This window comes from Gymnogyps californianus, chromosome 20, assembly GCF_018139145.2.
Source record: "Gymnogyps californianus isolate 813 chromosome 20, ASM1813914v2, whole genome shotgun sequence".
Classification (NCBI taxonomy): Eukaryota; Metazoa; Chordata; class Aves; order Accipitriformes; family Cathartidae; genus Gymnogyps; species Gymnogyps californianus.
The window spans coordinates 6,512,355-6,538,608 of record NC_059490.1 but is presented as its reverse complement, the minus strand read 5'-3'; the positions used below and the strand labels follow the sequence as shown (position 1 = coordinate 6,538,608).

The window sequence follows — 26,254 nt, the reverse complement described above, 5'->3', positions numbered from 1 at the left end:
AATGACAGCAGTGCAAGGCAACCCGGTGTCACACAATCCTGCCCCAACCATTACTTTGAAGGGTTAGGCTTTGCAAATCTGGTCTAGATTGCATACGTCAATACTGTGTCCTACTTAAAAAATTAAAACTGAAGGAGGAAAAGGTGCATCTTTTGGCTTCTTTTCCCTGTGACCTCAAAAATAGTGTTTCTGCCACAGAAATGTGTTTCCTCTTGCAATTATTTTGGAATCTGCTCCTCGCAGGGGGTGTCTATGTCCTGTTTACTACTCATATGTTCATGTTATGTGTGTGTGTGGCCTCGGCCACAACCGTTCACATCTGGCTTGGAAGTATCGCCTGTGTTGGAGGTTCCTGCCAGATGCTGGCTACGTGATGTCACCACCAAATATAGCACTTTTGGTGAATGCAGGTGACGTTAGCTATTGTGTAAAGAGCTCTGCGCAGAGACTGTTAAAAATAAATAAGCTTGGAGCGTGTGATGGCTAGCAAGAAGATCTGTTAGTCCCGCTGGATTATGTGTAAGGGGAGGAGCCGTTCTGTTGCCAGCTGCAAAATTTCTTCATGATAAAGTCAGAACTTGCTACTGAATTTTGCTGGCAAGTACAGTCAATTCGGAGGGAAAGTGACATATCGCAGGGGATGGGCTGGAGGGTTTTGGTTTGAAAAACGTGCAGAACTGAGGAATGGAGCAGCCGGAGAAATATTAGGAATTCTTCATGAAATTGGCTGGGTGTGACAGAAGGGGGGGGGGGGGGGGGGGGGGGGGGGGGGGGGTGATAATTCCTGGTGACGATGATGAGATGCGGCTGTGGAGCCTGTCAGTTGTGTTACACACCACGTGTGTGTAAAATAAGGATGCCAGGGCAGGAGCAAGCCGTCGGCCAGCATGCGGTTTCTGGTCCATCGTGTGTGAGGGGAGCAGAGTGATTAGCGTCGTTAGGGGAATGAAGAACTTGTCTCACGGGGACAGATAAAACCAGTATGGGTTACTGAGGGCACGGGGAGGTAGGGCTTCTCTCTCGAAACGGCCTCCACACCTTGGGTGGGAAAAGAATTCTTGACAAAGAGAGTAACTGAGCCCGAGAACAATAGGATACAGGCTCACTGCAGAGAACTTTAAGCTGAAAATCAGCTTTATTTTATCAGAGATGTAAAATTCCGGAGGGCTCTTCCTATAGTATGGAGGGAAGGAAAGAAAATGAACATTTTAACACTTTTATAAAAATCACTGTAGGAAGCAGAGCCTGCTATAACAGGGTCTGGACCTTACAGCCCCCCACCTCATCAGGCTCTGTGGTTCTACGCACACTGTGTATTTTTCCCCGGTGACGCGGCCCCGATCCCCGCCGCCTCGCTCCCGCGGCGCGGCTGGGGGTGCCTGGGGAAAATGGCGGTGCCGCCCTCTCGCCCTCCGTAGCCCTGGAGGACCGGCGGCGCCGCGCTCTCCCCGTGTCTCTATGGCCGTGATGTGCGCCTGAGCGTCTTGGCCCCCAACCGGCTCCAGCTGCGGGTGGCGCCCTATCCGTCCTGACGTCTCGGTGGTGGTTCGGGGCGGCGGCGCTCTGTGCCGCGGCGGTGCCGTCTCGCTGGCCGGGCGGAGGGCGGGCCTGGCGGAGCCATGGCGGCTGTGCGGGGCCTGCGGATCTCAGTGAAGGCGGAGGCAACGGCGACAACAGCGGAGCCTCGCGGCCCGGAGCCTGAGCCTATGGAAGTGGAAGAGGGCGAGCTGGAGACCATCCCTGTGAGGCGCTCGCTCCGGGAGCTTATTCCGGTGAGGGGAGTGCGGTGGGGTCACGGGCAGGGGGGACGAAGGAAGGACCAGCTCCTGAGGGCGGGCAGGGTATGTAGGGGGGGTTGAGGGTGGCGGGGTAGGGGTCTGCGGGGATCTGTAAGGGCATTTGGGGGTACATGCGTGGGAAAAGGGGCGACATGGGGTGGGGGGTGCCTGCGGGGAAGCGATGGGGTGAGGTGGCCGGGAGTGGGGGCATGAGGGGGCTTAAGGGTGTATGAGGGGAATGTGGGAAAAAGTCGTAAGAGGAAGCAGCCAGGATGTGCTTGGGAACGAAGGGAATAAAGGAGGTGGTGGAGAAGAGGATTTGGGGTGTAGGGGTAGATTGTAGAGGAAGGCTGTGAGTGGGAGAGTGTAAAAGGAGGGAACATAGGGAATACCTAGAGCAGAGGGGTGACCGTGGGAGAAATGAGTTGGAGGCGCTGGGAATGTGGGCTCTAATGAGTGGGGTTTGAGGGTTTCCTTTCTATTTTTTTTCCGTTTTTCATTTTTGCTAATTGTTGCTGTACAAGTTTTAGTAGGATCAGGTTTAATGCATAAAAATGGGTTAGAGTTCTTCTAACCTCCTAAGTAGTCTTTTGCTCTCAAAACTTGTGTGGAAATTACTTCAGAAACTAATCTCTAATTAGCTGATTTACCAACATGCTTGAGCTTCTACCAAATACGTGGCCTAAGAGACAGCATTCTACTGTACTTCCTTGTGCTCCATGAGTCAACCTTAGACAGTGGGGGTCTTTAACTTTAAAAATAATACTTATTTTGCTTTTCTTTTTCTTTTTAATAACTCTAAACATTTGGCAGCTTTAGAGAAACGTTGACACTGTTACTAAGAAAAGCAGTTAGATTCTGTGTACTTCGTTATTTCTAAACTGAGACTGGCCTACTTTCTAGAAAAAGTCCTTTAGCCAAAATAACTATTGCAGCACAAGTGTAAACAACACATTTATCCCTAGAGAAAGCAAGGCGTGTTCTTGCAGCTCCAGAGTTTTGCCAGATGATGGTCCTGAGGGTGCCAGAATGAAGAGGTGCCATTGTTGCATATGCAAACCATGGAAGGGACGGAATTGGGTCATTGGTCCAGGGTCTGTGTGGTTTAGTGCAGTCTTGTGAATTCAGCAGTCCTGATTGATGGAAATGAAACCTGTAATTTTTTTTTTTCTACATCAATCTCCATTTTTATTCTTTATTACTAGGGTTGTATGAAAACAGTAATGCTTCACCTTGCTGGTATTTGGAAGTTGGATTTGAAGTATTGATAGGAATAGGGGTAAAAGTTACTTGTTTAATTGTGGATATGACTTTTGAGACAAAAAGTTGCAAATTGACACTTCAGGAGACAGGTATAACTGTTAAATCTGTTCATAATTTACAAGGAAATTATATCCAAAACCAAAATTATGGAAATTTTAGTTGGGAAAGGTGTCTGATGACTTTCTCTGTATTGCTGAGAGAGAGTAAGTAAAAACCATAGCAGTGGCAGACACAGAAACTAAATTTTGCCAAAGGAAAGAATGCTTATAGTAAAGGAATTTTTGTTCAGTTCATATGCTTTTATCTTCAGTGACATCAGTGAGAGTTATTGCTTGTGTACCTGTCTATCAAGGGATATAGCTTGGAGTAAGGATCAAGGAAAAGAGGATGTATTTCTCGTAGAAATGGCCAGATGTTTTTTTCAGCATAGCAAGTATGTTGCTTTCAGTGTTCATTGAGATTTCACCACCATTTTGCTTTGTTTCAGGACACTAGTAGGAGATATGAAAACAAAGCTGGAAGTTTCATTACTGGAATAGATGTAACCTCCAAGGTAATTTTTGTGCTATGGTTCTTCAACATATTCTAATTATTGCTACTAGAAAGGAGGAACAGTTTCATTTATTTGTTCCCCAATATGCACAGAAACTTAGCCTCATGTTCAGATAGCTGGCATTTTTCAACAACTAGGGAATTCTCCTTTTGTTGGTAGTGGCCTGCATCGGGACAGGATATCTCTTGTAAATTGTAAGAATTATAATTTTTAAGTTACAAAAATTTGTGTGCCAAAACCTGAAAATGTTTCTGTTGAAATTGCCTTGTGTCGTGGTTTAACCCCAGCCAGCAACTAAACACCACGCAGCCTCTCGCTCACTCCTTGCCCCACCCTGCAGTGGGATGGGGAGGAGAATCAAAAACAAGTGAAACTCGTGGGCTGAGATAAGAACAGTTTAATAATTGAAATAAAAAATAAAATATTATAATAATAATAATAGTAATGAAAAGGAAGATAACAAAAAGAGAGTGAAATATAGCCCAAGAAAGACAAGTGATGCACAATGCAATTGTTCACCACCCACTGACCGATGCTCAGCCAGTCCCTGAGCAGCGATCCACCCCTGCAGGCCAACTCCCCCCAGTTTATATACTGGACATGACATCACATGGCATGGAATATTCCTTTGGCCAGTTTGGGTCAGCTGTCCTGGCAGTGTCCCCTCCCAGCTTCTTGTGCCCCTCCAGCCTTCTTGCTGGCTGGGCATGAGAAGCTGAAAAATCTTTGACTTAGTATAAACACTACTTAGCAACAACTAAAAACATCAGTGTGTTATCAACATTATTCTCATACTAAATCCAAACCACAACATTATAGCAGCTACTAGGAAGAAAATTAACTCTATCCCAGCTGAAACCAGGACACCTTGGTGCCACTCAATATTGCAAAACAAAGCCCTTTGAGACAAGACAGCTGCGTTTTTTCCTCTGAGGTGAGTGACGGAAGGAAGAACAAGTGCTTGGCAGGAAAATCTAGTTTCATTGCCTGGTATTTTCCAAGGACATCTTATTGTTTAATTATTTAAGACATAGTTTGAAGAATGTGAACAGCTGTAACTTAAAGTTACATAATTCTGTGGAACTTCAGAAACTTAATCCTACAGCTCATCTCTGTATATTTAATACCGAATTGGCTGTTGTTTCATATTGCACAGTTGACCACTATGTCTAGCATTTGGTAGTGGAGAAAAACCATTTAGTCATACTTTGTAGGACTGATACGATTTTACACGTTCATGTGAATCCCCACCACACAGCGTGCTGACAAATCACATATTCCCATTTTGCATTAGTGAAGCTCAGAAGATTGTGCTTGTCAAAGAGTACAAAAAGGCTTCCAGATGAAGACTGAAAATCAGCTTTTTGGCTTCAATATCTAGCTTGTGTGTTTTGTAATTTGGTAAAGAATTTGAAGTTCCCTTAGTCAGGGGAAAGCTGTCATCTTTTGTTATGTTCTTTAGGGATGCAACTCTGAAAAACTTTAAGAAAAGTGGCCAAAGATGTTTTGGCAATCTTTAAAAACTAGTAAAAAGCCCATGTTTATTTGGATATCATTGGTGACAGTTTTTGCTTAATCACAGTTTGTGTTCCAAATTTGACTTTGGCTACTAAGATCCAAAAATCTATAATGCTTCCTAATAAATTCTATAGAATAAGGAGCTTCTCAGTCAGTTTCAGAAATTGCACAAGATCCACATAAGCTGTTGCTCATGAGCTACTTAAAAACAGCTTGAATTGCCAGTCTAAATAAGATCTCTATAGTCAGCACTCCAGCTAGTGTTGTTAAATTCATGCTCAGAGAAACAAGTTTACATTTTTGTATATATTTAAAAAACAGATAGGGGAAAAATCTCTATACTCTTGAAAGACGAATTTTCCATGTGGTGGAAATGCTTGTTTTAAGAGAGCTCTTTTTTTGAGCACAGCCTCTGTACATTTGTTAGGAAGGAAAAGATAATGTTACTGTGCCATCATGGAGTCTGAGCATGGTCCGAGATACCTTGTTTTCCATGCATCTTGATTCCCATTGTGTTGCTGGACCTACATTAAAACTATCATGTGGCACAGAAATGTTTCAGTGAAGAATTTCTATATTCTGAAACTTACAGGTCTCTTCAGAATTAATAGAATTATTAATATAGATTGTTGCTGTCTGGTAGATTTTATTTTAAATATCTGGTCTTTCAGTGCAACTTGTTGGGAATGCTGCTGTGATTCCTGTTTTGACTGCATTGTTTTGTGTTTTGCAGGAAGCAATTGAGAAAAAGGAACAAAGAGCAAAACGCTTTCATTTTCGAGCTGAAGTGAATCTCGCCCAAAGGAATGTGGCACTGGATCGGGACATGATGAAGAAAGGTACAAGTTTATCCAACAGTTAAGAAGAAAAGATAACTTTGTTTACTTTCTCACAGTTCCTTTACTTGATTTATCCTATAATATTTCCTGCATCCCCAGAGGTTTTCCCAGATCATTGCCAAAATAAATCACTTCGGGTTTTTTTACCTTTTTATTTTAATTTCATTACTTTTTAAACTACTTGACAGTTATCATTTCACTCCTTGTTTTACCAACCCCGGAAAGAAGAAAACATTTTTTGTGTACCTTATTACTATTTGGCAATGGCACCTAGTGCTGCATGTCCAAGATTCATCTTCTGGATCAGTGCTGCTTTAAGAATCTTTAGTTTCTTTGAAAAGACCAGACCTTGAGCACTGTTTGTGTACAAGTGGAGGACTCTGTGTCCCATGCACGGTGAGATCAGATTCTGTGCTGTACGCACAGTGAAGCTGGACTGATTGCGCATGTGCTTTTAGATGGCAAGCTGGGCATATTGGAATGTAAGCAGATCAGCCGGGAGATATGTGCACAACGGATTGGCGCTTTTGGCATCCAGTTAGTTCTCCAGGCTTTTTTTCCAACTGGCAGCTTGGACCCACTAAGCCGTGGCCTATAACAGCTCTCCATCAGAGGATGCAAGTGGAAGTGCTTTGTACCCATGTCCTGGTCACAGGCCTCATTAGTATTCTGGCTCTTTAGTACTTAATGGTAGTACTTGGGCAGCATTTAAAAAAAAATGTTTTTAAGGCAATTTGATTGCTCTGCAGTACCTGCATCTACCAACGCTTGTAATGTTACCTCTTTTTAATTCTCAATTTATTAAAGTTTTGCATTGTGGAATAATAATTCAAGTTATGGCATTTTAGAATGGTGTACATCATATGTTGCTTTAATTAGCTTCCCTTTACCTTATTTAAAATGTTTGCTTTATAAGCCCATATGTTACTAATATAAAAGCTTGCTCTATAGAAATAAGTACCATTTTTGTATCTCTTCCTCTTTATAGCAATTCCTAAAGTGAGATTGGACACAATTTACATTTGTGGAGTGGATGAGATGAGTACACAGGACATCTTTGCCTATTTCAAAGAGTATCCTCCTGCTCATATTGAGTGGTTGGATGATACGTCATGTAAGTAAATGGAGTCTTTTGTCTGTAATTCTTAGTCTTTTTTTTAATATTGGTCATAGCTGCACTTCAGATGTTTTAGTGGCTTTCAAAGTCACTGATCTTTGTCTGTCTCAGTTTCCCTGTCATTTGCCTTGGTCAAAAGAGATTTAGAAGGAAAGAATTCATAGCATATGGTGAAAATCAAACCCACTATCGGTTGAGTATTTATTAGTGGAAAGAGATAGCATAGAGTAACTTGGGGGTCTCTAAGTGGGAAATAAAAAAAGTCTAAAATTTTATGCTGCTTACTTCTTGACATAAATAGTATACCTGCTTGTGAGTGTCACAAAAGATGACATTCTGAGAGAAGGTTATTGAGCCGTGTGCAGTTAGGCAGGTTGGTATGGTTTTGTGCTGCGAAGGAGCAGAGTTGTTGCCATGTTTATTTAGTGCATTCTCAGGGAGAAATTAGTGGGTGGAAGAAGGTAGTAGCTGAATGTGGTTTACATAGATTGGAAAAGGAATGTAAATTCACATTGCAAGGGCTGTTTCGGGGAGTAAGCATGCATTGAGATTGCCAGAAAGATATAAGGTTGTCGATAGTCATGCTTTCTTCAGTGATACTAAAGACTGTACAAGAGCTGTTTGCTACAGTTGGGCGCTGGATCATGGAACTGGAAGGCTCTGAGATTGTCAGGTGGCTAGAAACCCCGTAACTGAACATATAAAAAGAAGTAGGAGCCAGTGCAGGTTTTCCAATTGAATTGGGATTGCTGGAAGCTGGTTTATTGACAAGCATGGCTAAGACCTGAGAATTAGGAGCGTGATTCCCTGGAATGACCCTGAAGGAATTACATTCCGGTGCGAGACAAAAGATACGGTATACTACAAAATATTGGTAACCTTGAAGTCACTGTGTATGACAGCTTGATATACTGCCACAAGCTGACAGAAAATGTGAAACGCAGTGAGCCCTGGGTGGACAATTGCAGTAAAGAGCTGCTAGATGAACCTGTGGTGATGCATAAGCTAGCAAGTGCACAGCTTAACTCTGTATCTGAGGCTGCATTTCTAAGATTGTCTGATTATCCTTTTTCTTAAATGTTACATGAGTAAATTTAGTGTGGAACCAGAGTGAACTTTCAGTGCAAAAATGCAGGCTTCAAAGTCATAACAGTACTTGACCCAGTTATAGTTAAACCACGTATTTTTTAGTGATTAATTTTTATGCTGTATCCGAGTTAGCATGCCAACTACACTTGGTGAAAATATCAAGCAAGAGCATTGTCTTTTCAGCATAGATTTGCATCACAGCATGGCAAAAATTTTAACGTTCCCAACTGAATTACATCTCAAGGTGTCTTAGTGCAAAGGTAAATTTAGACAGTGCTCAGTGTTTCAAACTGATGAACATAAAAGGATAAAGGCTTTGAAAATTTGGAGATGTGAAGAGCAGGTAGGCATACCTAAGTGAAAAGTTATTAGCCAGTCATTGAAGTTAGTATCTGGGTGTTCTTCACCTTGTAAATCTTGTCTGTTCAAGTAATTTAAGAGAGAATCTTTCATTTTGGGACACTGTATAGTTTTCTTGATATCTGAATACACTCTGCTTAATGGCAGAGCAGTAAATGACATTTGTTGCTGTATTTGCACTGAATGCATCCATGCAGAAAGCTTTTGTTCAAAACCTGTTTCTAAGCAGTTTTAGCTCTTTCAATTTCAACATCTACGAAATGCTTTTAATTGGCCTAATAAGTTATATTTTAGTACCATCTGCTGATACTTAAGGCATGTACAAGGCATATACTGAATCATATTGTTAACCTGTGTACACAATAATCTGTGCAAAGTGCTTGAGCAGTCTGTCCTATTTTCCCCTATTTTCCTACTTTTTGGAAAAGATTAACAGAATTCCACAGTAAAGTCCAAGGTTCTGTTAAATTGCCAAAGGGAAAAAAATCAAGGCTTCTGTCTTCTCCGCCCTCCCACCCCCTTAATCGCATTTATGTGCTAACACATTTAAGAAATACACTGACCCTGATTCAATATCCTCATTTGCTGCGCTCAGGAAGCAGTCTCTAATATATATGGTTGTGCATTTCAGTGATTTTGGTTTTGATCAGTTGTTGTGTGTGTTTTTTGTAATGTGGTGAAAGTTGTGTGTCCTCCAGCTTACCAAGTGTGTTAAAGAATATGACTTTCCCTGCAAGAAGTAATCTGATCACTTTTTTGTCGTGTCACTATATAAGAGCATTTCTGAACTTTTGTTCGTAATTTCCCTCCAGTAAGGCAGTGTATGTGACTGCTTGATTATACAAACTGCATTTTGTTTTTGTGTGTGTTTATATATGTCATAGGTAATGTGGTCTGGCTTGATGAAGTAACAGCAACACGGGCTCTAATAAATATGAGTTCCTTGCCTGATCAGGAGAAAACAAAAAGCAGAGAAAACAATGAAGAGAAGACAGCTGAAAAACCCAAGAAAGGTAGATTGAGATATGCATATATAGACATCATCTAGTTAAATCAATGAAACTTTAAACTTGTGCTTGGGTACTGCATAATCTAAATTACTGAAGGAGCTTCTATCATATAGTTTCAGGTAAATGTATTCTGCCGCTTTAAAAAAGGCTTTCATCTTGGAAACCTTTTGAAGAAGCTGCTTCTTAAAAGGTGGGTTGGAGCTAGACCAAAAGCAGTAATTCGGTCGATACTGAACATGTTAGATGCAGGGTCATATTCAGATATGATATTTATAGTGGTACATGTTGCACAGAAATAAGTCTGTGTGATGTGCGTACAAAGGCAGTAAAAGGATGGATTCTAAGTGTGGAAAAAGCAGGTGTAAGAAAATGTCCTATTTTTGAAATACCACAGTTGATTCCTTTCTTGATACACCACCATTCTTTATCGTTCACACTGATGTGACATTGTGTCACTTCACCGCTGTATATAATCTCTAAATTTCACCATTATACTTTCAAGGAAGAAGCACACTCAAAGGTCAGTTATAAAAGAGCAAAGCAGCGAAAGTGCATCTTAATGTTGTGACAAATCTGGTACCTGAATGCCTTAATTGTAAATTTATTTTACTTTTATGGGTGTAAATTAAAAACCAGGCTTTTGCTACCTTAGGACTGTTTTGCTGTTAGGCTGGCGTGATAAATTGCTGCGGTTCAAAGTACTGTACCACACAGTACCAAGCAAGGAGAGATGTTGTATTTATTAACTCTTCCGTAGATTTTGCTTAAATATGCTATATGAACAAAATACAAATAGCCAATCTCTCTATTAGATATTTGCAGTGCTATCAAAAGCCTTTCCAGAAAGTTTGGGGTTTAGAGCTTTGTCAAACTTGTGGATCCTTTTAACTCATCCCCTTTTCTTCTTGTTGCTTTTCTCCACAACGCAGTGGCTCCTCAACCATCCATGTGACTTTAATTTTTGGGCAAATGTTGATAATGCTTCAAGTAAGACTCGTTATGAAGTTTTTGGAGATTAGTGACTGTCTTGTTTTAATGGAGCATAAATATATGTATTTAATCTTGTTGGCTACAAATTACATATTACATCATCGTTACACCAAATCTCAAAATAAAAACTGTCATCTAAATTACTCCTGTTCGTCTGGAAAAGTGGGATATTAGATAAAGTACAAACTGTTCAATTACATCTTAAGGTGTGAGATGCATGTAGATACACTGGAGTAATCTGGCTTAGTTGCATTCCTTTTTTAGATAGGAATTTGAGGGTTGTTTAGGCATTTAGGGAAGCAAGAGACTAGTCTTTACTGTGAGAAGCTTATCATTTGGGGAAAAAAAAAGTGCTTGAATGCTGTCCCTGATGGAACTTAATTATTCAGGTTTGAATTTGGCTCATTTGTTTACCTAAATTCTCTCTTTGGTTTCAGTTTGGTTAATTGTGCTTTACTCTTTTCTTTGAACTTGGGTATATTTTCAGGATCTTTCGAACAGCTACTCCTCTCTATTTTAAGTTTTCAAGTCTATTGTTGGATGAAATTAAGATAAGGAACTCTGAAATGTAAAAGAGGGGGTTTTTTTAGTCTTATGTCTGTGAAGTACTTTCAGATCTTTGCAAATAATATTGGTATATGTTGATAGCTGTCCACATTCACTACTTCCCCCCGAGGACTGTTTAAAAAAAAAAATCCAATTTTCTTACTCCAAGCTGAAAAGAACCCTGAAAAATCTATGCAAGCACCTCACAATTTTAGTACTTCTGGAAGCGTGCACTCTTCTGTTAGTTATTTCACTTCGAAATTAAGTCACTTATGGTTTTTTTTCTCATACTCTCTCTCAGAAACTTCTAAGCTTTTGAATAATAACCTGTTTTACATTGTTAGTATTGGATACTTGTAGGTACTTGCAGCGTTTTAAAGGGAGGCTGAAGGAAATAGACTTTTTTATGCGTTTTACAGTCTTGGCCTTGCTGATCTCTGTCATACCCTGAAATGCAGTGCAATTTCATTTGCTTTCAAAGAATTAATAATCCATGTGTGCTGCTGCAGGCAGTTATCTGCACGGAGGCTGTCTAGTTAATGTTATTTTGTGCTCATGCGTGCTTCAAATTTCTGTAGACATTTACTGTTTTGATTATTCTCTAGGCTGCACAGAAGAAAGGATAACACCTTCAGTTTGATTTCAGAGAATGTAGGTAATAATCAAATGTGACTGACACACTAAAATGGAGGTTATTTTTTTTTCCCCCCCAATTATTTTCCTTCTTAGAAAAACAGGAGGAAAGTTCTGATGATGAGACAGAAGAAGGCGAGGTTGAGGATGACAATCCAAGTGATGTTGAGGTCAGTACAGAAGGAAAGTGAAAACACTATTATGGAAGTTTTCCTCTGACTGGTGTAAAGTCTTCATAACATTATAGTTTTAACCATATATATTTGCAATTCACAATTTAATTATCAAAGTAAATTAGATGAGGAAATGACAGGAAGTGCAAATATGCTGGTGGTGAGAATAGCTATGTAAGTGTTTTGTGAGAGTAGATTTTGAAGAGTGCTAGGGCATCCAGCATGTAAGAGCTAGACTGGCTGCTCTTTTCTGCTGAGAGGAGGCAATGAAAGAACAATAATGGAAGGCAGCGGCCTTTCAGCAGTGAAGGCAGTGCTTAAAGAGACCAGTAGGATTTAGGCTGTCCATAGAGATCTGTGGGAATCAGCATACACATTGATGTTGTGTAAGTAATTTAATCTTCACTGGCTGAATATATAATAGGTGTGATTAGTATTTTCTTTAGGAATGGCTCAGTGAACACTCATACATCATGGAATTCTGAATTTTACTTTCTATAAAGCAGATATAAATGAAAAAAAAAGCCTTTTAGTCATTGTGTGAGGGCATGAGAACCTGTTAGTAAAACCATTTCGATATGAAACAAGCAAAAAAATCAAATAGTTGTTTTTCAGTGTCCAAGTTGTGCTATTTATTTTCTGTATTTCAGTTAGTAGTATAGTGTCATTTGAAAATTACTGGATTTAATAATCTGAGATAATGTTATGAAGGAAGAGAAGGAAATATTTAAAATCTTTAGGGCAAATTACTTTAAAAATTCACATTAGTTTGTCAAGAAAACAAGCAGAGTTCATTTGAACATAGTTTGAAAAGTAAGTTTCTCAATAATTAGTTGATCGCTTCTCTGTAAGCAATCCATTTTCATTCAACAGTAATTTTATTTTTGAGTCCAAAATACCTTTTTTGCCCCCCAAAGTTGGATGCCCTCTCCCAGGTAGAAGAGGATTCTCTCCTGCGTAATGATCTTCGCCCTGCCAATAAACTGGCTAAAGGAAACAAGCTATTCATGAGATTTGCTACTAAAGGTAAGTGAACAGCTTAACAAGCATAATGAATTAATCGCTTGTTGTAGTTTTATTTGTTGACTAATTAATGACTTGAAGTACCTAATTTTTATTTGCAAAATTGTTAGGTTTTTTGCTAATCATTAGGTATTAAGATTTTGCAATAAATCCACATTTAATGTGTGAATTAAATCCAGTTCAAGTTATATAAAAATCATTGTACATAAAAGTTTTATCTTGGGCTCAGGGCATTCTTTCCAATACCATAGAACAGGTTTTATTGATGCCCTTCTCCACAGAGGTAAATTTCATGTTTTATAAATATGAAAATCATTTGAGATGCTGATGAGGTATTAGTGGAAATTATTGCTAAATACAGTTGAGATATTAAATTATATTTATCAGTAAAATGAAAATCCATATCATTTCTGGGCCATGTGGGAAGTGACACATCCGTAAAGAAAAGAAAGGTCATGAATAAGGTAAGTATAGCCTCCAGCAGTTACAGTGGGATGTAATGCTCTGTTAAGCTGATACGTAGAAACTCAGTCTCCCTAGATTTAAGTTTCTAGACACAAATAAAACTGTGGTGGTAGGAGAAATTTCAGAAGTGTCAGCAAAATTGTATCCTTCATGAAGGAGATTGAAGTTATGCTGATATGTAAGACATATTCGGTCTTACTTTCACTCTCTGTGTCTTTGACTGGATGGTTATTTATTTTTATGCTAGTGCTGTAAGATATATTCTAAGAGGGAAATATTCCTTTAATTCATGTTTTTCCAGATGACAAAAAAGAGCTGGGAGCTGCAAGGCGAAGCCAGTATTACATGAAATACGGCAATCCGAATTACGGAGGCATGAAGGGGATTCTTAGCAATTCTTGGTGAGTATTGGATAGAGGAATTGCAACATTGCAGGTAATTGGACAAGATAGTCTAAAACTGTTCTAATTTGTGGATTTTCTTTCTATTTGGTTTATGTAGATGCTTCTTATGCATAAATAATGTTTTTGCAATGTGAATATGAATTTGCAAAGGGAGTATTTTCTCATGAAAATAAAGAATGTTTATATTCAGAACAGATCTCTGACAAAAACATGTCTGCTATTAAACTGAGTGATAATTGCGTATGCTTAATCCAGGACTGAATATCGCTCATTCATGATGCCTTTTCTGTGACAGGAATGTCATTCTTTTTATGGTGTTTCAGGAAACGAAGATACCATTCACGTCGAATCCATCGGGACGTGATAAAGAAAAGGACACTTATTGGGGATGATGTCGGCTTGACTCCTCCTTATAAACATCGTCATTCAGGTAATTGATGCCAATATGTCGACCCTGTAAGAACACAACTGGGGAATGGAGGGCTGGAAAGGACCTTAAACAATGCCTCATGTAATCCCCTGTGGTGCGTGGAAGTGAAGTGTACTTTTAAAAAATATATGTGTAAATGAATCACATTTTAAGAGTTTGTTGCAGGAACAACTGAGGCAGAAACTTCACGCTGCTCATTGGCTTACCAAAATAGCTGCTACTTCTTATGCAATATTTTTCTTTTACAAATTTAGGACGTGGGGGCGATAGCATCAAGGGCAAAAAGAAGAGATAACTTCTTTACACTTCTTGGCAATTTGTCGTACTTGCTATGTCAATTCTTCCGTTCTATGAAAAAGCAAGCTCTAGGTGTAGAACAATAAAGATTAGAAAATTCTATTAATTAGGCTTGAATATCTTCATCTACTCCCTAAGGTAGGGGTGTGCATTAGAAAAATAATTGGTGTAAAAATCTTTGACAAGAGACAAATACAGTGTCAAAGTTTCATATGAGTGGCCTGTTAAAAATACAGCCATGGATGTATCGAATCTCATGGAAGATTTTGCATGTTGATAATGTGCTGCTTTCTGAAAAGATGCTTGCGCACTGCTGATGACTAAATGGAAGTTGTTGATTTATATTTAAATCAGTATATGTGATAAATTCATACTAGTGATACGTGTGTTCTTTTTGGCATTACTGCTTACGGGACTTGAAAGGATAATTGCGGAGCCAGCAGTTGTCGCATTAAGCGCGGCAAGATCATAGGAATTGTTATGCTTCGTTCAGGAAGTACGAACTGCACCTACTACAAGAGGCAGTTGTACTTTATATATTCAGTCCAGCTTTGTGCTTGAGCAGGCTTCTGAGATAGTGAACACCATGGACTTTTTTTCTCCTGTGGCGATTTTCTTCCACTTAGGCTATTCTGTAATATAGATTCCACTTAGAATATGTTGCAAAATATTCTCTCTCTTTAGCCTTAGAGAACTACAAAGACTCGTTTGTAGTGGATCATTAATTACAGTGATTTTTTTTTTTTTTTTTTTTTTTGCCTTGGTTTTAAGGTACCTTATATGAATGATAAACTTCAGTTTATCAGAATCAGTTTGTTTTGCTACAGGCTTAGTAAATGTTCCTGAGGAGCCTATTGAGGAGGAAGAAGAGGAGGAAGAAGATCAGGATATGGATGAAGATGACAGAGTTGTGGTAGAGTACCGTGATGAACTGCAAGCTTTCAAACAGTCCCGAGACCGCAGTGCAGCAAGACGATCGAGTGCTAGTGCATCTGATTCTGATGAAATGGACTATGATCTTGAACTGAAAATGATATCAACACCCTCTCCCAAAAAGAGCATGAAAATGACAATGTATGCAGATGAGGTGGAATCACAACTGAAAAATATTAGGTACAAGTTTCTTATTCTTTAAAAGTATCAGTGAAAAGGCATTCTAAATTTTAATTAGTGACAGAGCTGTCAAAGCTTAAAGACAAACTGTTGAAGCTACTTTTTCAATTCTTAACATAATTTTGTAGTGGATATTTTAAAAAGAAATACAAAATACAGAAAACACTGATACAGGCTTTTAATTACAATTAACATTTTTTAAATATAGCTTCCTTTGCAGATTTCTGTAACCCTGCTTATTGATAATAACAAAGCTCAAAGTGGAATCAATAGAAATGGATGCAAGCAAGCACAATTAACTTCTTGCGTTTCATAGCTAGGCCAAGGAGAAATAACTTTTCTTTCTCTTTTCCCTTTACCCCTTCCTCTTTTCTCAGAAAGAAGACTAACCCTTAAGTGTTGATGACAAAAAGGAACTTACGTTCATTATGGGCATATTAACCAAAATTGCAATATTATAAATTATTAAAATAACTTTAACATGCGTACCTTCAGTAGTATGATTATACTTCATTATAATGTCAAGTCTCTTAACGATTTTGAGGTTGCTTATCTGCTCTGAATTTTGACCCAGAGGCACAGCCTTAAGGAGACAAACTCGATACCTGCCTTGAAATGGATACTAGGATTCTGACTGAGACTGCTCTTCTAAGTAATGTTTTTACCTCTGTTTCTTAGTAGAGAAATCCTGATATTACTGTTTTCTATGATGTAATTTTACATACAAGAAGACCTAAGAACTATACTAGATTTCATTTCATTTAAGGGACGTTATATCTATTTTTTTTTTTAGGAATTCCATGCGAGCAGATAGCATAGCAACCAGTAACATCAAAAATCGGATTGGCAGTAAACTATCATCAGAGAAAGTTGCAGATGTAAGACTACTGTTAGAAGAAAAACGTCAGAATAATACTGGGCCACGTCAGCCAAACAGCACTGTAAAGTCAGGTAATTTTAGAATCTTACATTGCGCAGAATTGCGACTGGCTCATTAAAATGGATATATTCATTTCACGTCTGTGGTCCACTGCAAATAACAAACCTGAGGGAATTCTGTTCAGCAGCAGTTTCTGCATCCATACGGTTAATTTTTCCTCACTAAGAGACTGAGTTGGGGATTGCTTTGGGGAAAAATGAAGTACATTTGAGTGAAAGAGTGACATTTATTTTTATCCAATTTACTTGCCTGTTTCTATTTCCCCCCATTTTGTCCTTTTTGATTTGCTCACTCCTCGAGGCAGAGATTCTGTACAACTCTGAGAAACATAGTATGTGGGGAAGCTCATGCAAACTGAAACGTGAAACACTAGCTACTTACATGAAAGAACATGTATTACATGAATATGGACGTATTTTTCAATTGGCAGAGTTTATTTTGGGCCTTAATTGACTGTTGCTTTTTTGACTCAGGTATGTGTAATTTCAGCTACTTCCGTACATAGTATCTAGAGGATTATCTGACTGATAAGTGAAAGATACTCTTTTGTATCAATGTACTGTAGAAGTTACGTTGGTGTATTTTACCCCTCCTGCACATTCTGGGGCTCTGACTAGTTGGCACATAAATCCTTTTCGTGGTTTAACCCCAGCTGGCAACTAAGCACCACACAGCTGCTTGCTCACTCCCCCCAGTGGGATGGGGGAGAGAATCGGAAAAAAAGTAAAACTCATGGGTTGAGATAAAGACAGTTTTAATAGGTAAAGCAAAAGCTGCACACGCAAGCAAAGCAAAACAAGGAATTAATTCACTACTCCCCATCGGCAGGCAGGTGTTCAGCCATCTCCAGGAAAGCAGGGCTCCATTGTGCGTAACAGTTATTTCGGAAGACAAATGCCATCACTCCAAACGCCCACCCCTTTCTTCTTCTTCCCCCAGCTTTATATGCTGAGCATGATGTCATATGGTATGGAATATTCCTTTGGTCAGCTGGGGTCAGCTGTCCCGGCTGAGTCCCCTCCCAGCTTCTCATGCACCCCCAGCCTCCTCGCTGGTGGGGTGGGCTGAGGAGCAGAAAAGGCCTTGACTCTGTGTAAGCACTGCTCAGCAACAACGAAAACATCCCTGTATTATCAACCCTGTTTTCAGCACAAATCCAAAACATAGCCCTGTACTAGCTACTGTGAAGAAAATTAACTCTACCCCAGCCAAAACCAGCACAATCCTATAACTTCCTTTGCCTTTATGTTTTTGTTTGAACCTTCTTTAAGACTAGGAATATCTACCTAAACCAGACAAACTTCAGAATGTAAGACTTGCATCATGGGTTAAGTATCAATGTATTTAGGATTCTTATATTCTGGTTTTCATTTTATTCTGCAAAATATCAAGCAGTATTAGAATTATAAAGCAAGGTATCTATTATCTGAAAAGAGTTGTTGAAGGCATACCAATTTTCGTATAATCGTACCTCACGCTGGATACATACACGCTGTGCTGCTAAAACAGAAATGCAGCAAGCTGTGCAATAACTTACTTTTTTGATCTTCTGGACAGAGCACAACCTGAAAACATTAAATGTCAAATTTATTGCCAAAAAAAAAGAAAAATTAAATCTGGATAAATTGTATTGCAGACATTGCCAGGACTGAAATTTGAGCATGAAAGACTTAAATGAAAAGACTACAGAAGAGATAAAAACAGAGAATCTGTCTAGTTTCAAGTTGTACAAATTGTGAACAAGCATAAAACTAGCTGGCAGAACTAGAGTAAATGCAACATGATTTTTGTCATTTTAACTACTGAAAATATCCCTAGATGTGCGGCAAAGACTGGGAAAAAGACCACATTCTCCAGAAATTAAACCTCCAAGTAGTACCTCTGCTCCTCGTCGAGAACCAATATCAGATGTACACAGCCGGTTAGGAATCCCCAAACAAGATGTAAAAGGCCTCTACTCTGATACCAGAGAGAAGAAATCAGGTTGGTTTTATGGAGAAAATGTAATACTGCAGTTCCTTTGATTTTAGAATATAAGAGAAATTTCAGCAGAAAATCATGAAGGATGTTCAGTTGAGTGAAATTAAAGATGAATTAGCAAATGTTTGTTCAGAGCTTTGAAATTTAAATACATGTGGGTAGGTTGAGCTGAGCATTTTTATGAGCAATATTTTTATATAGGTATGCTTAAAAGCAGAGGACTGCCTTAAAGCTGTGGTCAAAACAGGGCACTAAAACAAGTGTAATGAATGCAATAGCACTTCAGACCTGTGCGTAGCATTCTCTGCAAATGGGAAACAGTGAACAAGACTGCATTGAGCCTCCCATATTTTAATTTCAACTACTGCTTCAAAGCATAGTAAGTTCCATGCCAAACATTAAGGTGAGAGGAGTATGAGGAGTTTAAACAGATGAAATGAATTTAAGACTAGGTTCCTCAGACTTCCTCCAGAATTCCTCTTAGTCCTGTCTTTTTTTTTAAAAATGTTTGTTTTTCATCTGATTAGGTAATTTATGGACCCGATTAGGGTCTGCTCCGAAGACACAAGAAAAGACTTCAGATAAACCTGAAAACTCTGTGGCATCTCCAGAGGAAGATGATTCAGAGCTTCAGCGGGTTTGGGGTGCTCTCATTAAGGAAAAAGAACAGTCTCGGCAAAAAAAGAGTCGATTGGATAATTTACCATCTCTACAAATTGAAATCAGCCGAGAAAGCAGTTCTGGATCGGACACTGAATCATGATTGTTTTTGCATTCTGATCCTCAAGATTGTGACTCTGCAGTGTGGCAAGATTTCCTTTGCCCAAAAGCTGGACACTGGCAAAGACTCTGCAGTGAAGGTTCCCGAAGTGTCTCTGTTCCTTTTATACGAAAATAGAGATGCGTATACCACTTGAAACCTAAAGCAATCACGTTTGTCTGGAGTCTGTGGTTGGCCCTGTGTTACGTAGGGCATTGTCATATATGTTTATTACAGCAAACCCGTAGTTAATTCTAGCAAAACACTTTTCCCCAAGCTTTGAACTTAAAAGAAGAGGCAGAAATGCTCTGTATTTTTAAGAAGATCTTTTTGTTCTTAATATTTTTAACATGGAGCCTTTTAACAAAATATTTTACACAGTTCATCCAAAGAACAGGGCATTTCATAATCAACATCATTGCCTTGCCCTTCTGGCTCTTACCAGCACCTGTCCTTTCCTCTTGAAGTAATAACAATAATGCTTCCTGGGTAGGCAGCCAGCAAGGATAAAGCATGAAGGGACTATCACGTTCCCTTCCTCCAAAATACTGAATGTAAATCCAAGTTAAACATTTTAGTACAGTGAAATTTCACATAGTATCCAAGTAGCATCACTGCTCTCAAGGAATTCTGCTCATTTATTTTGGTGGTACCATGTTCTGCTGTAGTAGGGATTGAGATGTTCAAGACTGCAAAGTTGGATGTTTGAGAATTGTGTAAATCCCAAGGGTTTAATATTTTTTTTTTTTGTTACATGATGAGAAATTCTGTTTCTTTCATTTCATCTATATTATGTTTTGAAGAAATCTAACAATTTAAAAGCATACATTTTTATATTTGTGAGAATTTTCCTGTTGGCCACAGTGAAAGCTATAGTGGTGTTTTCCAATGTGCTGTTTAACTATATATATATATAACTGAAAGAGAAAAGGAAAACTCTAGGATCACTGTCTCATGTCAATATTTTTGAATGTTCTTATTGTGTAGTACATGTGGATGTGGACGCGGTTGACTTGTTACATTCAGCTTTTTTACCCGCATACCCTCTCTAGGTAGGAAAAAGGTTTGATCAGCGTGCAACTGCAATTTTTTCTTGTTGCCTATGGCATTTGATTGCCAATAATTCTAAATAAGGAATAATGCTAGCATGTCACATTCTGGTAAACGGAACAGGTAGGAAAAACATTGTCTGCTACATTTTGATAGTCTGAAAATTTGTTTGCGTTGTCCCTATTTCCTAGGTTCTGTCAGTCCAAAATGTCTATGAATATCTCTTCCCCTTTCTGCTTTTTAACAAACGTTTTATCTTTTTTTCCCCTATTTTTGTACTAAGTTGAAGTAGGTTTGAGGCTTCACAAAAGCAAGGAATCTGCAATTAACTTCTCTTATTGCTTTATTATGTGTAAGAATAGCAGCATGTAAAATTAAAGGTAAAATGAAAGGTACAGTGACTAGAAGGGTAATCTGGGGACTGACTGGGCTTCAAGCCTTATTATTTCCTTGTTTTGTGACACTCATCCTTGATTTTATATTTAATTATTGAATATATAAATATGTCTCATAAAAGTACTGTTGAGAGTAAATGACTGCAATGTCTGATCACTGTAATAATTCATTTTAATGTGTGCTTTCATTAATATCCCTTCCAAAGCTTTCAAATAGAATCATACCCATACCATACCCATTTCTCAAGATCCTGATAAAATTTATTTAACCAGTGTCTTTTTGCCAGTAAACCTTTGTGTTGTGTTACTGCTTTGAATCCATTATGACCTTTCCTTTTCCTGAAAGGAGTTGGTAGATGTGAATCGTGCACCTGGCCTATGAAGACAGGCTTCTGCATTCTTGTGAACCCTTGCATGTGTTTAACCTCAGCAACTGGTTGTGCTCTGCTGTTAATGTTACTGATAACCGCTGTGTTTCCGTGTAAATACTCGTAACTTGAGCCTGGTGAAGGACAGACTAACTGGTATGAAGGGCGGAACGGGAATAGAGAATCTCTTCAAGTGATACAAAAGACCTGAACTAATGGGCGTGTGAAATCAAGAAAAGCGATGTAGGCAAAGGCTTGCATTCGAGGAAGAGGAGCCATTAACACCGGTTCCGTCTTCCAGGTAGTCATAAATACGCCTTACAAATGCCTCCACGTTTGTCGGGTCTGTTGTGTTCATGGTTTTGGGGGGAGGGCTATGTGTGTTAATGAGACCATGGTAGCTTAGCTGCAAGAAAAATAGAGGTTTACTGTTGAAAGGACCTACAGAGAGGTTTTTTTGTAACTGAGTGTTTGCCTGGTTTTGCTTTTTGATGGTGTACAGAGAAGCCTTGAAAAGTGTGTGCTGGTATCAGAAATTCTAGCTTTGGTCTTCCTTAGTCACCTGAACATGAACTGCTGGGTTTTGAGAATTAAAAATGAGCACTGAATCTTTAGTGAATGCTTTTTCCTCAACATGGTTAGCTTAAATCTGTTTGACCTAGAGAGAGATTGCATAGAGAATTTTGTTGTAAGTCCCCTTCTCTTTGTGGTCGGCTGTTTTGCTCTTAGCTAATGTGTTCTTGATCTTTCACTGAACTCCCAGATATTATCACCTTCAAGGAATTTGATGCAGAAATTAATGTTCTGATGCTGAGACGTGCAACCTATGTATTTTACTGAAATGAACTTATGTTGAAAATTGCAAGGAGGGGTAGTTCGGCTTTGGCTTTTGCTGGCAGATCTATGCCTCGGAGGAAAAAATGATTCTGAATTTTAGGTGACTTGTTATAGGACCACACTAGTCCTTCTTCTAGGAAGATTTTGCTGTTTTGAAAAGGTGGTTTTTTGGTAAGTGGTTCAGGCGACTGTTACACTGTGCAAAAAAAACTGTCTTGGGGGCTGCGGGCTCTGTGCCTGCAGCTGTCCTCAGGCAGACTCTGAACATGTGGCGTTGATGGCGAGACTTGAAAGTGAGGGCTTTTTTTTTTTTTTAAGATGGCCGATGTGTTTAACAGGGAAAAGGAAAGCAAAGAAGCCCTTTTCAGTTCAAGATGACATTATAATGTGAAAATAATGGAACTTTTATTGAAGCAGCTGTTCTGTTCCAAATAAAAGTGGTCTGAAATCACACTGACCTATCCAGTTTTGCTGGAACATACATAATAAAGGACAGTGCTGCATCTCTTCTTGGTGAAGGGCCTGGGGATGCTCCCTTGGCTGCCCTGAGCAGGGCTTGTGCCTTCCTGGCGGCAAGATGAGGGTCCTTGCTTCGAGGTGTAGCCTGTCCCAGCCCAGTCTTAATGGAACCCACTTTCCTGCTTTCAACCGAATACAGGGGTGCCTAAAATTGGGGTCCTGCCGGCCTAGCCAGGCGGAGACAAGCCGCAAGGCCCGGCTCCCGGCCGCTCCCTCCCGCGCCGCCCTGTAGGAAATGGTCGCTTCCGCCCACTCCCGCCTTGCGGGAGCAGTGGCACGGCCCGCCCCCCCGCCGCGGGGTGGTACGTCCCAAGCCTTTATAAGCGGCCGCCGCCACTCTTCCTGCCTTTTCGTTCTGCGTGCGTGGTAGTGGGTGAGTCGGGGTGCACGGGCCTCCCGCGGGGGGCTGGGGCCGGCTGGGCGTCGTGGAGGGCGGGCAGGGAGGAGGCAGAGGCCCGGTGTGCGGAGCGAGGCGCTCTTCTCTTTTAGCGGGGGCCTTTTCGCCGCGGAGTTGAGATGAGGGCCTCTACCCCCCCCCCCCCCCCCCCCGGCAGTGGTGGCGTCCGCCGTGCTTCGCCGTCCCCAGGGCCGCTCGGGCTCGGCCCGACCATTCGAGGCAGCGCGGGGGGGGGGGGGCGCCGTTAGTGACGTGCGGCCCGAGTGCCGCGCGCAGGGGAGGGGTGTGGCCTCGGAGCACGTGGCGCCTGACTCCCCTTGTCCCCTCAGGCCGGCCATGGAGGCGGGCATCGGCACCGGCCGCTCCCGGCCGCCGGGACCCCGGGAGCGGGGCAGGAACTGCGCTGGGGCTGCTGAAACGGCTGCCCGGTAAGTTAAAAGGGGCTCGGTTGGGTTGGGAGGCCTGGGAGCTTGCTGGGTGTGTGAGGTAACGCCAGGTACTGCTGCTGTTCGCTGCCTGAGCCGCGGCCGGGGTGGTGTTGCTTTTGGCGGGCTCGTGGAGCTTGCGGTGAAAAGCTCGGGAGGGTGAAGCCTATTCGCATTCGGTTACTTCCTCACGAGCCTCCTGACTGCTTTCAGGCTGGTCCCTTGCTGCTCACAGCGTCACCTGTGCTGGGGCAGAGTACTGCCAAGCTCAGAGCTCCCTAAGGGCTGTGGAGGTAACGCTTCTGTGCTTAGAGCTCGGCATTCGTAGGCCTTCTATGGATTTTTATTTTTATGGTGCTGTTTTTAGAAAACAGGTCACTTCTTCGGTTGTTCGATGCGCCAGACCCTTTCTGTGCAATGAACGTGACAACCTTAGAATTGGCCTTGTGTGGAATTTCAGTTTAAAAATTGCCCTTACGGTAAACGCAGTCTGGCAAGCTGCTTAAGGGAGATTCTAAGTTTCCTGACTAAAAACAGTTCAGAGAGGATTGTTGACTAAAGGTATCTGATATAAATATTTTGGTGATTCATGATATCAGTACAAACATGGGTGGAATTACAAGCAGACTGTTGGTGGTGAGATTCTGGTTTTTGTGTGGTTTTATAATTTCCTAAAATTACTGCTGAAGAGTGTTCTAGTAATGCTTCTTTCGCTTTTATTCCCACAGCAGAAAGATGTCTTGATGTAAAGAGTAAGTTTAAAGTTTATTTTATACTAAGGTGTGCAGAGTTGTTAAGGAAGTTCCGGGCCTTTACTTACATGCTAATGATGTAAAGCTGTTAAATACAGGACCATTAGTCGAAAATAACCTGTAAAAATTACATCTTAAAGCCAATTAAATAAAACCTAATTCTAACTAATTTTACGTACCATTAAGTTAACAGAGCTAATGCTTTTTATAAACAAAGGGGAAAACGTACAACTGTTGGTTCAAGATGAAACAATTACTGTGTTTTAAGTAATCAAATGCAAAACTTCTTGGCTGTTGATGATGATAACCCTGAATAGGAAGTGCCGTCAGATGCGAGAACTGACGATAACCTTCTTATTTGTCTGAAATACAGCTACATGCATGCACAGTTTGAGTTCTAGAAATTTGTCTTCTAGAACTAATCGGGCAACTTTTATTTATACTTGCTTTCTGTGAAAAGTGCTCTTGTAATATAGCTTCACATCCATTTGTTTCACTTTATCTGCAGAGCCTGGTCTTTCCACGTAAATGTGACACAATTAGGACTGGGAGCAGGTCGCTCTTTGGAGATGGCCCTAATGTGAAGGTAAGTGATGAATTTCTACCAGGTGGAATCTAAGTTGAGAATAAATGAGGTGTATAGGCTGCCAAAAACTTGAGAGGCATATTTTGTAGGTCCAAACTTTATAGCTTGAATCAGTCTGCTTTCCCTCCTCTCTTCCTCAAAATTTAAAGCCCTGTGATACTTATTTCCTGGTATCTCTGTATTTAGGTATAGCTTGCAGGTCTCTGCTGCCATGTACTAATTGTTACTAATGTCTACCAATTGATGTTACAGCTCTTCACAAGTCCTGTGGAAGGCAATGAGACAGCAAGAGCAGGAGATCTTCTGGGTGAGTTTAATATTTGGTGTGCTGTTAGTTTAACGTGGTGTTTTTTGGCTACAGTCTCAGAAACATTACCCAGTTGAGAATATTCTCATTGGCTGTGTTTCTATTTCTGTATATTCTTAGCTCTAAAAGTATAATTAATGAAGTTCTAGGCCAAAAAATACTTTATTAGACTAAAATACAGGCAGTAAATGTGTAAGAGCAGCTGTCTTCTGCACTACAGTTTTGCTGACAGCACTGTAGAGCAAAGGGATAAAGGTCTTGCTTCTGCTAGAAATGTATCGGTTTACCTAAAGATATCATATGATGAAACTAACCAAAAATTGCTGGAATTACCGGCAGATTGACTGGTGGTGAGCAAAGGTTTTTCTGATGATATCCCTTACATTAACAAATGGGTTAATACTTAGTGTTGAATGGTTAACTTATCCATGCTGTTGTATTACAGGTGTTTATGCTGAAAAGATCTTGTCTGAGGAAGAAGGAATCCAATAAAACGTGCGTGAGCTTGGGAACTAGTGTTTGTAAAGACTACATATTTTTCTGCCCTAAGATGTTAAGAAATGGTAACGGTTACACCATTTTGATTACACATATATTAAAATTCTCTCAAAAAAACCCAACTGGGTCTGGTTTTTGTCACTTTACTGCATTAAGGAATGACTTTCCATTATGCAACACATTTTTAATAAGCATGCTGAGCACTCCTATAATTTGCTGAAATATGATAAAGTAGATGTATACACACTGCAGTATAATTACTGCGGATAATGTAAATGGGTTTTAGTTGTGTAAGCGTTCTATCTGGTGTTTGGTAATTTACTTGCTTTAAACAGTTTAAACAAGTGATACCAATACTGCTGCTGTAATTACTGGAGAGATTAGGCCTTAAATACCCCTAACACCAAGAAGAGTAAATGCAACTTTCTATAGCTTGTTCCAGGCTTGCTATTTCTTCATTATTTTGGCCTCAACCTTTCTTAAAGTCTGCTACAGAGGTAGCAGAATCTGTTCCTGCAGCAACAGCATTCTAGCCAATGTTCTGCATCTCTTTAAATAATGGTCCAAATGTGTGAATCTAAAATTAAATGTGGAGAAAGGGAAAAGAGACTCATACTCTGTAACTTGTCAGCGTTCTTCAGTGTTGCTAGTAAGAGTAAAAAAGGCTGCTTTTGTGTTAATGGCTCATTCTAAGGATTTGTCTACAGTGGAGGTTGATAAACAGAAGTTAAAGGGTTTTGGGGAAATCTTGGGGACTTAAAATGGAGGTGCTTAAGTGAGAAAAATGGCATCTGAGGCTGAAACTCCCAATTAGATTCATTATGTCAGTATAACTGGCA

At 40.1% G+C, this 26,254-nt stretch overlaps 1 protein-coding gene, 1 long non-coding RNA gene and 2 other non-coding genes across 4 annotated transcripts; all 4 read left to right on the top strand.

Moving 5' to 3' along the window:
* Window positions 1-1,619: 1,619 nt before the first annotated feature.
* Window positions 1,620-22,344, top strand: NCBP3 (nuclear cap binding subunit 3). Its single transcript, XM_050909103.1, has 13 exons — window positions 1,620-1,772; window positions 3,529-3,594; window positions 5,846-5,951; window positions 6,940-7,065; window positions 9,402-9,530; window positions 11,793-11,866; window positions 12,787-12,895; window positions 13,659-13,758; window positions 14,085-14,191; window positions 15,316-15,601; window positions 16,395-16,552; window positions 18,360-18,524; window positions 19,049-22,344. Exons 1-13 carry the CDS (start codon window positions 1,620-1,622, stop codon window positions 19,282-19,284), a joined length of 1,815 nt encoding a protein of 604 aa, XP_050765060.1. The 3' UTR covers window positions 19,285-22,344.
* A 798-nt stretch (window positions 22,345-23,142) lies between these two features.
* Window positions 23,143-25,554, top strand: LOC127024469 (uncharacterized). The gene is made up of 5 exons (XR_007767557.1): window positions 23,143-23,275; window positions 24,001-24,024; window positions 24,533-24,610; window positions 24,863-24,917; window positions 25,363-25,554. It is a non-coding gene; the product is annotated as an uncharacterized LOC127024469 (long non-coding RNA).
* LOC127024626 (small nucleolar RNA SNORD49) lies at window positions 24,318-24,392 on the top strand. Its single transcript, XR_007767574.1, has one exon. It is a non-coding gene; the product is annotated as a small nucleolar RNA SNORD49 (small nucleolar RNA).
* On the top strand, window positions 25,216-25,289 carry LOC127024630 (small nucleolar RNA SNORD65). Its single transcript, XR_007767578.1, has one exon. It is a non-coding gene; the product is annotated as a small nucleolar RNA SNORD65 (small nucleolar RNA).
* Window positions 25,555-26,254: the final 700 nt, after the last annotated feature.

Coding starts and splice junctions, on each gene's coding strand:
- NCBP3 (XM_050909103.1), top strand. CDS start 1,620: ATGGCGGCTGTGCGGGGCCTGCGGATCTCAGTGAAGGCGGAGGCAACG. Junction 5,952..6,939: donor TCGGGACATGATGAAGAAAG/GTACAAGTTTAT, acceptor TCCTCTTTATAG/CAATTCCTAAAGTGAGATTG. Junction 13,759..14,084: donor GGGATTCTTAGCAATTCTTG/GTGAGTATTGGA, acceptor ATGGTGTTTCAG/GAAACGAAGATACCATTCAC.